Source organism: Diaphorina citri, unplaced genomic scaffold (assembly GCF_000475195.1).
Source record: "Diaphorina citri unplaced genomic scaffold, Diaci psyllid genome assembly version 1.1 scaffold1030, whole genome shotgun sequence".
NCBI classification, from domain to species: domain Eukaryota; kingdom Metazoa; phylum Arthropoda; class Insecta; order Hemiptera; family Psyllidae; genus Diaphorina; species Diaphorina citri.
In genome coordinates this window covers 38,733-54,562 of record NW_007378460.1, presented here as the reverse complement: position 1 = coordinate 54,562, position 15,830 = coordinate 38,733, and the positions used below count along the sequence as shown (strand labels likewise).

Below are 15,830 nucleotides of genomic sequence, written 5' to 3'. Positions count from 1 at the left end.
TTCATTATCTTCACACGTCGTCAAATAGCACTATTTACCTATTTTTCTCATCAACATGGTCTGGTAAAATAGTTCCAAGCTGCATGACATTATGAGGTTTAGCAATTTGCAATAAAAACTTTTTTAAAGGTTACAAGTACAACTAAGTATGTTATTCACCTAAAAAACAAGGCAAGATTGAATCGAGTGCATAGTTAGAGTGAAGGGTTTTAAGATTGAATTCCTGGTGGCTGGCTAACTCTTCTTACAACCTAATTTTGGTTAAAACTTGGGGAATTAAGTTGTTTTCAAGCCATTTTCCTTGTGCTTATTAGAGCAAAATATATTTTTTTTTGTAAATTTATTACATAATCAAAACTGTACTATCAACCAATTGCATAAAATCAATACCAAAAGGGGACATAATATATGTAGTTAGTTAGTACAGTGGTTATAATAGCCTGGTAGCACACTTGCCTGCAATGCCTACTAATAAAATAAAGAAGTGTATGGAAAGTGCAATTTTCCTAGTCTGAGAGCTCATTCCTACTTGTCTTGTTTTTCACCCAATTTTTCCCTGAATGTCCTGTAGGCAATGTAATTTAAATGAGAGTGTTCCCAATACTTCACACAAAACATTTTTTTCTAGAACAAAATGTGGGAAAATGGGCTCTAAATCGGTGATAACACCAATACAATAAAAAGACAAGTAAGTATTCACAGATAAACAGGCAAAGAATACCGATAGTGAGAGTCAGCTCATTAGATCATTTGAACCTGGGTCCTGGGTGTAGCACTTGGGCCTAATGGTGGGTCCAGACTTGTGCAATGCAACGTGCAATGCAATGAAATTCGTTAGTTTGGACGTGTTTGAGAAAGTTGCAGCAAAGGAGGTAAAGCTTTCACTTCTGACACCATGTTGAGTTGGAGTTCTAATGTAGTAAGAAAAGATCACTTTGAAAATCAAGGTCTGGAAGTGCCACAGTCCCTTAAAACAGAGGACAATCGCTCTTTGATCAAGTGCAAGATCCACCATTCCAATTTGATTTTAAAAAACAAAATGTGGACATTTGGACTGGGAGCTTAAGAATAATTAGTCCAGGAATTAGTGTCAATGTTTCCTCGGGGACTTTTTCGGTTTCTTCGGATCTCACTTCCTGTGGAACTCCTTCAGACAGAGCTGACAAGACCAGGAACCCTCGGGCGGGGTTTGAATGGGGGGCACCAAACAGTACATGTGATAGCCGCGGTCACAGTCGTCGCAAAACAGGAGCTGATCCTGTCAGGGGCAGAAAGGGGGAGAGAAAATTAGTTTTTCCAAAAAAAAAAAAAAAAAAAAAAAAAAAATGGCGGCTAACAAACTCGCACAAGATTTCATCGCTCGTATGGGTCCAGCCTACTTTTCGTCCTTAAAAATGACGTCATCATTGAAAGAGAAAGGAATATTTTCTGAAGCCGGCTAAGGGGAAGGGAGAAGAGATAGGGGAGGGGGTACGAAATCGAGGATGAGTCATCCTGGTTTTGTCACGGGAAATCCCCCCCACCTTTTACCGTAGGTACCTACCGAAATAATGGATGTTAATGAGTCATTTTTACGATTTTACAGGCAAATTTTGTTTTGTGAGTTATTTGTAACCTTGGTTCTCGATCGTAGTATTTTTTCATGGGTAGGTAGTCTGACAAAAATTTTCATCTTTCCCTGCCTCACAGTTACCAGACCGAAACATATTTCTCACGGGTCGCAGCCAAAAAGAGTATGGATAATATGGATATTCAATAGGTTACTCGTAAAATAGTCAATTTGGACGAATAAAGCCAAAGAAACTTAGGTACCGGTACCGGTTTAAGGTGCACTCAGCCTCAATTGAATTCCAGCAGAACGACAATCTGGATCTAATACCGATTAAAAGTCTCGGGTTCGTTCTCGGAACGACCGGCTTCTACTATCCTGAACCTGACCTCGTTTTCTCTTCGATTTAAAGACGATAAGACCTCCGTTGTTCCAGTTCCCTCTGTCCGACCTTTTGGAAAGCCAGCCCTATCAGCTTGGAGGGTAAGGCGCCTGCCGAAGCGCTAGGTTGCGGGTTCGACTTTTGCCCAGGGCCAGCTTTATCTTTGTCCTAGGTTCGTTTTAGAAATAGTTCGCTTTTTCCTATGCTGGCCTCCTGTCTTCGATTTCGGGACGATGAGACCCTCCGTTGTTACAGTCCCCTCTATCAAACCTCAAAAAAAAAAAAAAAAAAAAAAAAAAAAAAAAAAAAAAAAAAAAAAAAAAAAAAAAACCAAAAAAAAAAAAAAAAAAAAAAAAAAAACAAACAAAACAAAACAAAAAAAAAAAAACAAAAACAAAAAAACGTAGGAAAAAACTTGTCGCTGTGAAGGAAATAATAGCTGGTAGTGACGTAGAACGAGGAACCAGATGTGGGTATGAATGGGAGGTACATGGGAGGGGGCAGGAGATAGATGGTAGAAGGAGGGGGAGGCGAGGAATGAAGGACGTTTTGAGGTAGCAGGAATTGGGGAGGGACTTGTTTTCGCCTACGCAACGACCTCGTAAACTTTTTTTTGGGGAGGGAGAAGGAAAGGAAAGGAAGGAGGGAGGAAATATAGGGAGGAAAGAAACGTAAATATAGGGAAGAAAGGAGGGATAAGGGAGGGAGGTATTTTTAAATGGATTTCAGAAACAACACCATATTGTATTCTGAATGCAACAAACTTGAGGGTTTGAAGACAGTAAGAAAGATAAGAACTTTTTTCCTACATTTGTAAGAAGGTAGGTACAATGGGTACAAAAATACCTTCCTATGGCTACCTACCTTCCTACCTCCTAGATACTCGCACATTACGAGTATCTACAGAGTTGGTCGTACTTTTAACGTATAAAACTTGACCCACACGAAAAATTTCGGTAAAAAAGGAGGTCTTGGGGCAAAAATGGTGTGCCCGAAATTTGAAGAAAGCATTATCACAACCTTCCTCTTGGTGTACTCTTTTCCTAGTTGCGTGTGACCTACCTCTGTGGGGACATGCATAATAAGTACCTAAAAAGGATCCCTCATATCAAAAATCCCAGATCCTTTATGCTTGAAAAAAAAAGGCAGATAGGGTAGACTCTAAAGATGATCCCCTATCCCCAACACATAAATTACCTACTTAATTACTAGGATATTGAGCCCGCCTTAAACATGTGTTAGAGGGACGAGAAACAAAGGAGAGAATTCCAGAGCACAAAGAAATTGGGGGATATGTCTGGAATCTGTTAGATGTGTGATAAGATAAAAATAATAATAGCATAAGTAAATAAATAAAATGGAAAGTAAAAAGCGAAGGGTGGTTGTGTGCGTGAAGGGATTTTTAAGGGCTTCCAAGATCTCATAAATAATGAGAAATAAATAAACAACTTCTTGTGTACCTACATACTTGTTTTATTAGGATGTCTGGATCTGGATCCTAACCTAAGTCACCAACTTTAGGGTTTTATATTTCTTTTTTGTACCCAAAAGCGATTTCATACGTAGATTCAGATTCACTTCGTCAATCGACTATGTTTGGACATACCTACCTATGTTGAAAAAAGTGAAAATCTTATGGAGATTTATTTCATACCTACTATAATAACTATATCTGTTAAGATTCATACGTAGGTAGGTATTAATCTCGTAACCCTGAGAGTACCTATTCGATTAGTCTTTAATCCCAGCATGATAATCACCAAGTATTCTTGCTATCTTGCTAGTGTGGAACATGGTGTTTTTTATCATCTTGTCCCTGGTTTGCTGAACCTTGCATCCTGTCGAGGCACCCCTTCTTCTCTCTTATATTCTGTGGGTACATAGTATACAATGTACATAGTCTGAGGCTCTGTGGGTACATAACTACATAGTATAATGAACTCTGCATTTTTTTTTTTTTTTTTTTTTCTTTTTAAGCCTGAGTTTTCAAGCGACCAAAATCCGTCTAAATCATGAATTATTTATGGCAAAGGTAAAAGCCAATTTTTGTGGATATCATTAAATAAAAAAATAAAATATCGATGTCATCTATTAATTTGACAAATGGACATTTCGAAAGACACTTTCTGTATTATGAAAAATAATTCATAACTACCAATTTTTCACGTTTTTTTTTCGAGCTGGTTTTAGTTGGTTGGTTCTGCATAATGCTATCCAAATAGAAACCCAAAGTGTTTCACTTACATCGTTATCGGACGTGCCACACACGGAGCAACACTTGCACTCGATGCACTGCCACCGGTACTGTTTCACCGACACCTTCATGTTATTCGTGAACTGAAGACAGGTCGGATGGCCCGACCTACCGCAGTCCGAACACGACACCAAATCTTCCGGTTGTCCGGACTTCTTATTCGTGGTGTCCCCGAGACAGAAGTCGCAGTAGGGGGAGGGTTTGGCGCGCGGCTTTTCGTTCTGCTCCATCTTGAGAACCGGCAGGGGAGGCTCCTGTAAAAAGAGAACGAGGTGCGTTAGAACACGACAGGAAGAAATTGGTGAATACGAGAGCCGCATTTCGTAAGAATTACATTTATACAGAAAAAAGTAAAAATGGGGGTGAAAAATGAGAGAAAGGTGAAGGGAAAGGGGGGGGGGTTGATTACATGTACTCAGGAAAAAATTTGGGAGGGAAAAAGAAAAATAGTTCTTAAGAACAAGGACCTTGTAAGTGAATGTCGAGGGGAGTTGGGAATAAGAACAAGGAAATTTAGGTAGAAGGGTAGATCCTTGGTTATCCTGTTGGGATAGGACTGAAAAGTCCCTTTTCCCTCTCAGAGTAACCAAGGTCTAACTGAAAGGATGGAAGTTGATAGGACTTTTCGTTAGAAGGAAGCAAGTTAATGGTAGGTGGAGAATGTGTTAAATTAAAAACATTATTTGTTGGATAGCAAAAAACAAGCCTTTATTGTATACAATGTTTTTATGAAAAGTACTTAAATGTATTTGTTTCAAGATGAAATCCCCCTCGAAAGGTAATCTAAAGCAAAAACTAATACTGAACGAACTACAAGTTTTTATGGAGATCATTCAATACAAAAGTATCTAGGCAGAAAAAGCCTACCCCAAGAACTTTGCAGGGTAATTTTCAAGCCCTGTATTTTCGCCATTCAAAGTTTCTCAATAGGCATATAGGATATGACATGCATTATAAAAATGGGAAGATATCAAGATACTTTTATTTTCCAAACTTTTTATTTCGAACCCCCGATCTCCGGGTTGCAAGTCAGTACTACGAGGGGGACTTACATCAGGGGCGGTTGAGGATGGTGGTGCCGAAGGTTTACTGGTAGCAGGCGCGGGTTGAGATTCACAAGTGCCAGAGCCAGGCTTGGACTCGGACGGGGGAGAAGAGGGAGCTGAGGAAGGAGTGGCCGGAAGGGGATTTCCACCAGGAGAGGGAGGTACTCCGGGGGATTTGCCCCCGGGGGCTGCTGCACCGCCTTTCTTCCCTGGAGTGGGCGCTCCTGAAAAACCAATACAAATAGGATTTTAGTTCTTAAAAAAAGTTCCTGAAGAGTACAGATATGTGCTTATAATAGAAACATATAGATCTTTTGAAGAAATTGAATAAAACCTTATTATTAGTTAGGTACATACGGCCTGACAATTGAAATTGACATTTTGAACAGGTTAATCTTCACATGTCAAATAATCTTTCAGACCCATGACTGTTTGAAAGTCATTTGGATAATTTGGCTTGGATGCCTGGGAGGTAACAAAGTTGCCTAAATACATAAAACAAAAGCCTTCAGGTAACAAACAATGAACTTCTGCCCCAGTAGCCCACTCAAGTTTCACTACAGTGCAGATCTAAGCGCCGCTCTCCTTATTATCGTGTAGTTTACAGCTTTGGTGGCCCAAAAAGTTCTAGCTCTGTATCTCTGTAAGATTCTTTTATATTTGTATCATTTTGAAGCTCAACCAGCTCCTCTTAGATGTCTTCTGGCACATCTTCTACGGAAAACCGAAAATTTACAGGAGTAGGAAAAAAATATATTTTTATATTGGACGGCTTCGCGGACCACCTAAAACCTGCCGCGGACCACCTAGTGGTCCGCGGACCACCAGTTGGGAACCACTGGTCTAAAAGGTGGGTTAATAATAAAGTTGACATGCAAGTTTGACAGATTTCCAAGGCAGTGCAAGATACCTATAAGCTGCTTTGCTTCTGTAAGGACTAAAGAGAGAACCAAGGATTCAGAAGTGAAACCCATGCATATTGTTGCAACTTGTACCAATTCGTATGGAGAGAAAAGTACAGTGTTCAACATGGACTTTCAAATGAAGAATGATAAACCAAAAAAAAAAAAACGTAATGGAAAATAAAAAACGTTCAGAGATAAATTTTATTACGTTTTAAAAGTAGAATATTGAAAATTTCAACGTGATTCAAGCCACGTATTAAGACAGTACCTATTCAAGTACAGGGCACTCAATTTTGTTTACAATTATTTATCAAGTTGATAACAGACTTATCGAACATTTTATAGTTACGAAGATAAATAGAATGATTTCAAAATATAAAAAGAAAAATCAGAGGAAATACTTACTTTCTATTATTAATTAAAAAAGAATTATTTTTTAAAAAAAAGATGGAATAATTTTTCACTTTGTTTACATAGTCACTGCAAGAACAAGAAGACGAAATGAAATGTTGCCAGTTGCTGGTTGCTGTTTGTACGAGTAAAAAGAGGGGAAGGGGGACTTCGCGCATGCGCAGATGCTCAGTTTAAGGACGAAAATAAACACGTGCTAACAGGTTAAAGCTGGAAACACACTGGAATCAAAGTATGGGGACCGAGGCCCCTCTATTTTTTTTAAAAAATTCCATTTTTTACTCCACACGTACAAAAACGTCGTACTTTAGAAATGCTGTGCTAAAAGTGAGATTTTTTAGAATTTCCAGAAAGAACTTTGCACTGGGAAAATTTACAAAGTTATATACTTCAACAAGAAAGCTTTTAAAAACATTATTAAAATATAGGTAGGTATAAATAAATACCTAATTAATTGACCTTTGTAAAATTTTCACTGATTCCAATTTTCAGCGACATTCGAATTAGATACAACCTGGATTTCAGGAATGGACCAATATTTTCTGACAAATAATTAATGTGAGTAACGTCGCGCTATCGAATGAAACAATGAAAGTCTGTTAATTTAATGTATTTCATTATAATTATACATTTTGTGAACACATCCCTTTTCTTACAAAACACAAGAAAAAAAAAAAAAAAAAAAAAAAAAAAAAAACGAACGAAGCGAAGGAACGTTTTAACTAGACGTGTTTTTGTTTCCTGAATTAAAAGAAGAAAGACAACCATTGTTAGATGATGCAATTTTATCAGGGTACAAATATACAGAGGTAAAAGTAAACGCTAAAATAAGTACAAATAATATTCAAGTATACAATCTAATATTATTTCATAGGGGAGTAAAAAAAGATGTCAGATCCTTAACATTTTTGATTTTTTAAACGGTAGGTAGGTACCAATAACCTTAATATTATTCTCAAGTAAGTAGAACAAATTTCATAATTCCAACAAACTATACAGAGCAAACGTTTTCTTAAGCTTTACTTGTAAACGTTCTAGTTTTGAGCTTTTTTTGTCTCACTAGTGTATTGGTTAGCGCGGTGGACTTCAGACCCGGAGTTTGAAGCTTCGAGTCTAAGTCAAGCTAAAAAATTATCGTAGTGCGCAAAGTGGGAAACGATATTTATGACAATCATTATTGAAGTAAAAAGCTCCTTCCCCATATATGGTTCATTTTTTCCTCACTAGAACGTCTACAAATATTCCCTGAGCTCAAAATCCAAGAGACATAATTATTAACGTATGCAGTTAAGGTACAGAGCCTCATTTTTGGGACAATTCTGTCCCAGCTACCAAATTTGATATACAATATGACACAAGTAATATCAGGTAATCCTCACAGATTTTTTTTAGATTGGCAACTAACCAAAATAAATATAATTAAACTGTATACAGAGTTACAAAGCAATGCATTTGGAGTATTTTCATCAGGACAGTCAAATATTATTTCAAAAATTCATTGAAAAAAAAAAAAATCTTGTACGTTTTATTTTAGGTCAAAACTGGCAAGAATCCACCAATTTTGAGCACTGTACGCCCCTGCTCAATTCTAATAGTAATTTTAAGCTATAAATCGGTGTTTTTGCTAAGGGAAACAACAAGAAGTGAAGACAGCATTATAGTAAAATATTGAGTGGAAACGCTTTCGCTTTTCCACTAAAATGTTTAAACACCATTATCCTTTTTTCCAAGGTCTGGAAGTGCCACAGTCCCTTAAAACAGAGGACAATCGCTCTTTGATCAAGTGCAAGATCCACCATTCCAATTTGATTTTAACGAGGTACCACGTCCGCGCACGTGCCTTCCTTGTGCGAGTGCGTGTAGTGGTACGTGAGCCCGGGCCGAGTCTTGTAGCGCGCGCCACATACTGAAACAAAATGGGGTTTAATATTGTAATGTGTGAATAACACTCTACCTACTTAGGTATAACGTATAACTTAAATCAATTTGACAACAGAACTGCTTAAAGTTTCCGCAAGCAGTGTGTTTGGCACATTACCCACATACGACTTGTTGGACTCTAGATAATGATTAGTAATGTTCATAACTTCATACGTTCCCCCCCTTTTTTTGTCCTATTCAAGCCCATGTTCAATTATTTACTTACAGTCACACGCAAAAGGCTTGTCTGAATCTGTCAGGTCTACGAAGGCCATTGTTTTCCGTCTTCCTCGTCCAGCATTGGAAGGACTCTGCAAGAAACAATTAATACCGTCATTAGATGACTTGGTCTTCAAATTTGGAAAAGCTTATTATAAATGGTGCAAATAAAAAATATATATACAAATATTAGAGGTGCAGGATTGTTTGAAAATTTTAAAAATAACGCTAGAAATAAAGCAACTAAAGTTCAATTAGCTGTAAAATTGGGTGGTTGGGTGGAAGAGCTCATTCAAGAGAATCCCGCCACTCTAAACAAAGTAGAAAAAAAGGTGAACCTTAAAACATTTAATTTTTAGGTAATGAAAAAAAAGAAAACCTCTTAAAAAATATTTATAGCTAAAATAGGATTTTTAACGAAATCTTGCAAGACCTGAAGACATCTTAAATCTAAAAATTATAAATACGTACAAAATATTATATCACATCTTGTACTTACTACTAAAGAAAAAAGAATCAAAGATGAGCAACAAAAAAATAACACACGGCACACAGAGCAAGAAATTCAGGAGGAAAAAAATAAGGGTAAAATTTTCAAAAAAGTAACTTCTACGAAAGCAAATGGGTAAAAACACTATGAAAAAAATCTATGTAAAAATCTAAGCAAACTGAATTATCAAAGTCTGATTACTTCAAAGATGAAAAACTAGTAAGAATCTATTTATTTAAGATGCAGTCACAAAAGAGTAGAATTGATAGAAAAAAGCTTTATGGCAAACATTTAAAAAACTTCAAGCACCACGATTTTGCTTTACTTTTGACAGGTGTGTTGGGCATTTTCAAAGGTGCTTCTTCTTGTTTGTAATATGGCATAATAGTTTGTTGAATTTTTCCCCCAGCACGTAGTTAGGTACTTGATACCTTGTTAAATATTCGTCTTTACTGTGCTAATATGACTTCTTCAAAAAAAAAAAAAATCTGAGGAGTCAAAAAGTCTATCTATGTGAAACATAAATTGTACCTCCCATACTTTTTAGTTTTTTATTCTTTTCTCCACTCATCAAGTCTTTCGACAATTTCAATGTTATTTTGCTCAACCCGATGTATGTAGTGCTGCACTCTCTGCAAGCCTATTGAATGAGTTCTTGTTCGTGGTTTAAAAAAGCAAGATAGCATTTCTTTTTAAAATAAAATGTACAAAGGTATAATTTTTTTATTTGTATTTTCGTGATTACTTTTACAAATGATAAACTCTATAACCAAATAAATGTTATAACAAAATTACCTTTTATGTACACTCGAAATAAATAAATAAGTTATTGTTCTAAACAATCTTTATAAATAATAGAAAAAAATGACTTCAAACAAGAAAATACGCGAGTGGGTGGGTCAATGAAAAGTCTGTAAAGTGCCGAGCTTACGATCAAGGAAAAAGTCAATAATAAAATAGAGACAAACCATAGTAAAGAAAAGGGAAAAAGAGTGATATTAGGTTTCATAATTATGTTTTTTTTAGTACTAATTTTTTCCAACCCTTCGTAATGTTTAACTGACCCATGTGATCTTACAAAATTGCCTCGTGGTCAATAGAAAATATTTAAGAAATCCTATTATAGAGGAAGTAAGTAGATATGGTAAAAAAAATGGTAATGTTACTTACCGAGCAAAATGGCTTCCACATCCAATGATTTTTCTTCCGGGGGGACGAAAGAAGCTGTGTTTTGGCCATTCAACTAAAACTAACGCATCAACACACATGAGAGGACGGGAGTTAAGCCCAAACTTGAGACGTAAAAGTTACACCGAAAGTGTTCACTGAGACAGTTTACAAACATTCGAAGGGAATAATAATCATTAGCAGTTTTTACATCACGAAAAAAATGTGAATTAAATTACGACAAAAAATATTTTACAAATAAAACTATCGATTCTGAAAGACTAACATACGATTTCGACGAGAATAAATCCAATAACTAGACATATCTAGTTAAAAACATTATCATACCATACTTGGGTTTGGCCCAAGACACGCGATAAAATGGGCGAATTACATTTCGAAGAAACAAGGGCATTGGAGGAAAATAAAATAGGAACTTCGGCATGACTAACTCATTCATTTATACTGTTAATCTAGGACAGGCTGTCCCATTCCTTCAACAGTTTGGCGAGAAACAAAAAGTTAATAAAAGGATTTATACCCTTTTTTCTCTTCAAAGTTACAGTTTTCGCGTATAAAAAAAAAGCACTCGGAGCTTCTTGCTAAAAAAGAAAAACGTCTCAAAATTCGTTCATTTCCAAGAAGCTGTGTTTTGGCCATTCAACTAAAACTAACGCATCAACACACATGAGAGGACGGGAGTTAAGCCCAAACTTGAGACGTAAAATTTACACCGAAAGTGTTCACTCAGACAGTTTACAAACATTCGAAGGGAATAATAATCATTAGCAGTTTTTACATCACGAAAAAAATGTGAATTAATAAATTACGACAAAAAATATTTTACAAATAAAACTATCGATTCTGAAAGACTAACATACGATTTCGACGAGAATTAATCCAATAACTAGACATATCTAGTTAAAAACATTATCATACCATACTTGGGTTTGGCCCAAGACACGCGATGAAATGGGCGAATTACATTTCGAAGAAACAAAGGCATTGGAGGAAAATAAAATAGGAACTTCGGCATGACTAACTCATTCATTTATACTGTTAATTTAGGACAGGCTGTCCCATTCCTTCAACAGTTTGGCGAGAAACAAAAAGTTAATAAAAGGATTTATACCCTTTTTTCTCTTCAAAGTTACAGTTTTCGTGTATAAAAAAAAGCACTCGGAGCTTCTTGCTAAAAAAGAAAAACGTCTCAAAATTCGTTCATTTCTGAAATTAGGGCTTAAAAAACTGAAAATAGGAAAACTCCTTCCTGAAAAAAGTCCCCAAATTGAAGCCATTGTGCTCGGTAAGGTAAGGCGACTTTCCATTGACTCCACGCTTGCGTACTTTTACCACTAAAAACAAAACTTCAAAATCAATCACGCCATGCTTTAGGTAGAAATTTACGAGACATTAAGAGAGTACAGAAAATAGATATGTCCACGCTTATAACCGAGAGTGTAGGGTTAAAGCAGTTTAACAGGGAGGGGAAGGCTACTCAAAGTTTATGCACATTATGTCACAGTAATGCCTTGAACTTGTATGTCACAGTCCTCAAACTTGTACCAAAGTATACAGTTTTTAGGGAGAATAACCAAGTGGTCAAGTTTCCGACATTTGAAAACGAAGTAACATTTTTAAGGCCTTTGAAAATATGTGTCAAAAGCCATGTAAGATTTCATGGCCTTCGTTCAGCTCAAACGGTCGGCCACGATCGAACTGTCATTTAAACTCTTTCTAAAATTAAAGAGATACAGGTTCCGTTTTAATTTTACTAGTTTCTAAGAAACCCTGCTTAGGTGTCAAACATAGACCAATTAAAGTGCATGATATTTAATGCTGATAATATCATACTAAATGCTGATATTATAGTACTGAGACCCGACATAATGTGAATAAAACTATGAAAGCTGGAACTGAGCACTAGGGCTACCAGTCTCTCTTTTCCTCCTCCCCTAGATCTCCAAAAAGAGAGAGAAGGGAATCTCAAAACCCTCTCTCCCTTTTCCGAAAGGCAGTTGCTGTTCAAACATGGAAATTCCTCTTTTTACCCATGTACACTGATCAGCGGATCACTGGTTAGAATGTGAGATTATAAGAATGCATTCATTCCAGCCAAATATTTCAAAGGCATGAATTTCAATAAGATTTTTTACACTTCCTCCCATATACACTGATTTACTGATCCTTGGTTAGAATGTTAGATCAAAAGAATGCATACCAGCCAAATATCACAAAGGTAGGTATAAAGGCATGAAATATGATAAGATTTTTGCTTCTAGTGGAAAAAAAGAAGAATTTTCAACACTTCCTCCCATATACACTGATTTACTGATCCTTGGTTAGAATGTTAGATCAAAAGAATGCATACCAGCCAAATATCACAAAGGTATAAAGGCATGAAATTTGATAAGATTTTTGCTTCTAGTGGGAAAAAAAAGAAGAATTTTCGTGTTCAAAAAGCAACCAGCCCATCGTTGACGCGGTATCGAAGGGCTACAGCGCGGGGCCCGTTATCGTTTCGGCGTGCCGCCCGTTCGTCGCTTCCCCATCGCGCCCCCCGCGGTCATTTTTTTGTTGCTCACTTTGTTGCTACTAGACTGAAGAGAGGAGGTGCCACTCACGGACGCGCCACTGGGAACGCTGGCCCGGGATCCTGCCCTGCGATTGGTCGGCGATTCGCTACCCATGCTGCTTCGTGATCGTGAGGACCCACCGCCACCCCCGGACGCTAGCGAGCGCTTCTTCTTGCGTGAGCGCGCCGAGTAGGAGTCCTCGTAGTCAAAGTCCGAGTCGGCGTCCGGCTCATCGAAACAGTCCATGTCGTGCATTTCCATTTCGTCGTAATACCATGCATCCTGTGGGAGAAGATTAGAGTTGGGTTCAACACTTGTTTTCCAAAGGGAAAATGGGCTCCATTTATTATTTTTTTTTTTTTTATTATTATTTCGTCGTAATACCATGCATCCTGTGGGAGAAGATTAGAGTTGGGTTCAACACTTGTTTTCCAAAGGGAAAATGGGCTCCATTTATTTTTATTTATTTTTTTTTCCAAGTTGTACTTAAAATGTATTAGACAGGTTAGACAACACCAAATTTGTTTCATTAAAATAGAAAAAAATGTCTTTTTTTTGGGACTTTTAGTGGGCTGGGTAAGAATAAATTTGTCCCACTTTGAGACCTGGTAACCTTTGTCGTTCATTGAAGTAAAGTGTTGAAGGTGACTGTGCTAAACCTGAAAATTTCAAGATTTACAATGATAAGTAATAAATACATTTAATGCCAGCCTGATTATCGATTCAAATAGTTTTTTTTTCTCCAATTTGTAAATGGAGGTAGTAAACACAGTTTGCATTATTATTTTTCAAGGGGGGTAACACCTTTACATCTTTCTTTATAGATGCAAATGGTACTTAGCAATTTGGCCATGCAAAATTTAATATGTAATTAGCAGCACATACATGGCCCATCAGTGTAACAAAAATTAATACTTGCCTCTTTGAGAATTTAGAAATGGATTTCTATGTTTCCTGTCTACTGTGAGTCTTGCATTGAAAAAAATTAATACCTATACTTTTAGTGACATGTGATATAGGACCAGTACTTATAGGGTCAAAACATCCCTGATACATTGGTTAGGTAGTTGATAAATTCAGTACTGTGTATGCAAGACATGTTTGAAGCCTTAGAGGCAAGTACCTATCACAGAATCACAACTAACTACCTAATAAGGAGAGGAGGGAAGCTTTGATGGTCAATTTGATGACTTTGACCATCAAAGATAAAGCTGAAAAGAAATGGCTATGCTCACCTTACTGGCAGCTGAATCTTGATCCTTGATACCAATGCTATCTTTACTATCTTCATTAATATTGCTAACGGATGGATTCTCCACAACACTGGCTGCATTACTAACATCATTACTATCGGAATCATCTTTCCGCTTCACAGGGGCTGTGTTGTAGTTTGACAAATACTGACGACGTTTCTTTCGCCATCTCTTGGCTGGGTAACCTTGATACCAATGCTATCTTTACTATCTTCATTAATATTGCTAACGGATGGATTCTCCACAACACTGGCTGCATTACTAACATCATTGCTATCGGAATCATCTTTCCGCTTCACAGGGGCTGTGTTGTAGTTTGACAAATACTGACGACGTTTTTTTCGCCATCTCTTGGCTGGGTAGGGTCAAAACTGGCAAGAATCCACCAATTTTGAGCACTGTACGCCCCTGCTCAATTCTAATAGTAATTTTAAGCTATAAATCGGTGTTTACGACATAATGTGAATAAAACTATGAAAGCTGGAACTGAGCACTAGGGCTACCAGTCTCTCTTTTCCTCCTCCCCTAGATCTCCAAAAAAAGAGAGAAGGGAATCTCAAAACCCTCTCTCCCTTTTCCGAAAGGCAGTTGCTGTTCAAACATGGAGATTCCTCTTTTTACCCATGTACACTGATCAGCGGATCATTGGTTAGAATGTTAGATTATAAGAATGAATTCCAGCCAAATATTTCAAAGGCATGAATTTCAACAAGATTTTTTACACTTCCTCCCATATACACTGATTTACTGATCCTTGGTTAGAATGTTAGATCAAAAGAATGCATACCAGCCAAATATCACAAAGGTAGGTATAAAGGCATGAAATATGATAAGATTTTTGCTTCTAGTGGGCAGCTCAAAAGTGTATAGTACAGGATGTGTCAAAAGTACTGAACCTTTTTCAGAATGTAATTTTTAGTCAAATTTCCCAAATTTACTCATGCCCAGAATGCAGAATGTTGAGGTGAAATTAAAATCAATTTTTAATCAATGGTTAAGTCAAATGAAGATAAAAAAAAGGTCCGTAGATATTTTTTTATTCTACAATTTTTTTTCCAGAAAATTCAAAAGGTTCGTGTGAAAGATGCCTAACAGGTTGATATGCCCAAACTACGGTAGCTCCAAAATATGGCAGTCCAATGTTTACATTTTCGATGGTAAACAAAAAGTCCAAATTTTTGATAATCATCTTCTAAACTGGTTGAACTTTCCTAATTTTTTCATTTTTTTCAGCAAGGAAGATATTTTTAAGTTAATCTAATAAATCAGAAGAGCCCTAAAAATGACTACCCCGGTAGTAGATGAAGTGAGACACAAGACGCTTCAAGATTACAGGAAGAAACTTACGGAACATGCTGAAGTTGAAGGAAGACTCCGTGAAAGTAAGTCCATAGCTCTATCTGGTAGTTACAAGAATGGGGGAACTGATTGTATGAATATGGAAAACGAAAATTAAGCGGTTTAAGTTGTTCTTTTGTCATTACCTTGGAGAGTAGCGTGTCTTCCTTTCAAGCACTGGGTTGTGGGTTTGACTCCTGCCCAGGCAAACTTTACCCTGAACAGATAGGGTTTGTTCTTGGAACAGCTGTCTTTCACCTGCCCTCTCCTTGATTTTGGGACCATACCAAATTTACTCATGCCCAGAATGCAGAATGTTG

At 37.0% G+C, this 15,830-nt stretch overlaps 2 protein-coding genes across 5 annotated transcripts in view; both read right to left on the bottom strand.

The window, feature by feature from the left end:
- The window catches only part of LOC103513815 (protein BTG2-like), a 44,998-nt gene extending 38,352 nt beyond the window's left edge, over positions 1-6,646 (bottom strand). For 2 of the 4 annotated variants that reach the window (XM_026826911.1, XM_026826913.1), the window contains exon 1: positions 6,542-6,646. The gene's annotated coding sequence lies outside the window, so the exon portion shown is untranslated. The remainder of the gene's footprint in view (positions 1-6,541) is intronic. The other 2 variants (XM_026826912.1, XM_026826914.1) reach the window with 2 other exon arrangements.
- Positions 949-15,810, bottom strand: LOC103513814 (zinc finger protein ubi-d4 B). Its single transcript, XM_026826910.1, has 6 exons — positions 15,657-15,810; positions 14,403-14,527; positions 14,155-14,370; positions 12,929-13,201; positions 4,176-4,439; positions 949-1,258 (listed from the first exon to the last, which is right to left on the bottom strand). Exons 1-6 carry the CDS (start codon positions 15,808-15,810, stop codon positions 1,130-1,132), a joined length of 1,161 nt encoding a protein of 386 aa, XP_026682711.1. The 3' UTR covers positions 949-1,129.
- Positions 15,811-15,830: the final 20 nt, after the last annotated feature.

Bases quoted from the DNA above. Each gene is read 5' to 3' on its own strand.
- LOC103513814 (XM_026826910.1), bottom strand. From the start codon at position 15,810: ATGAGTAAATTTGGTATGGTCCCAAAATCAAGGAGAGGGCAGGTGAAA. The intron at 14,371-14,402 runs GTTAGCAATATT...TAGTAAAGATAG, and splicing joins GTGTTGTGGAGAATCCATCC to CATTGGTATCAAGGTTACCC. The intron at 4,440-12,928 runs GTGAGCAACAAA...CTCTTTTTACAG, and splicing joins TTCAGTCTAGTAGCAACAAA to GAGCCTCCCCTGCCGGTTCT.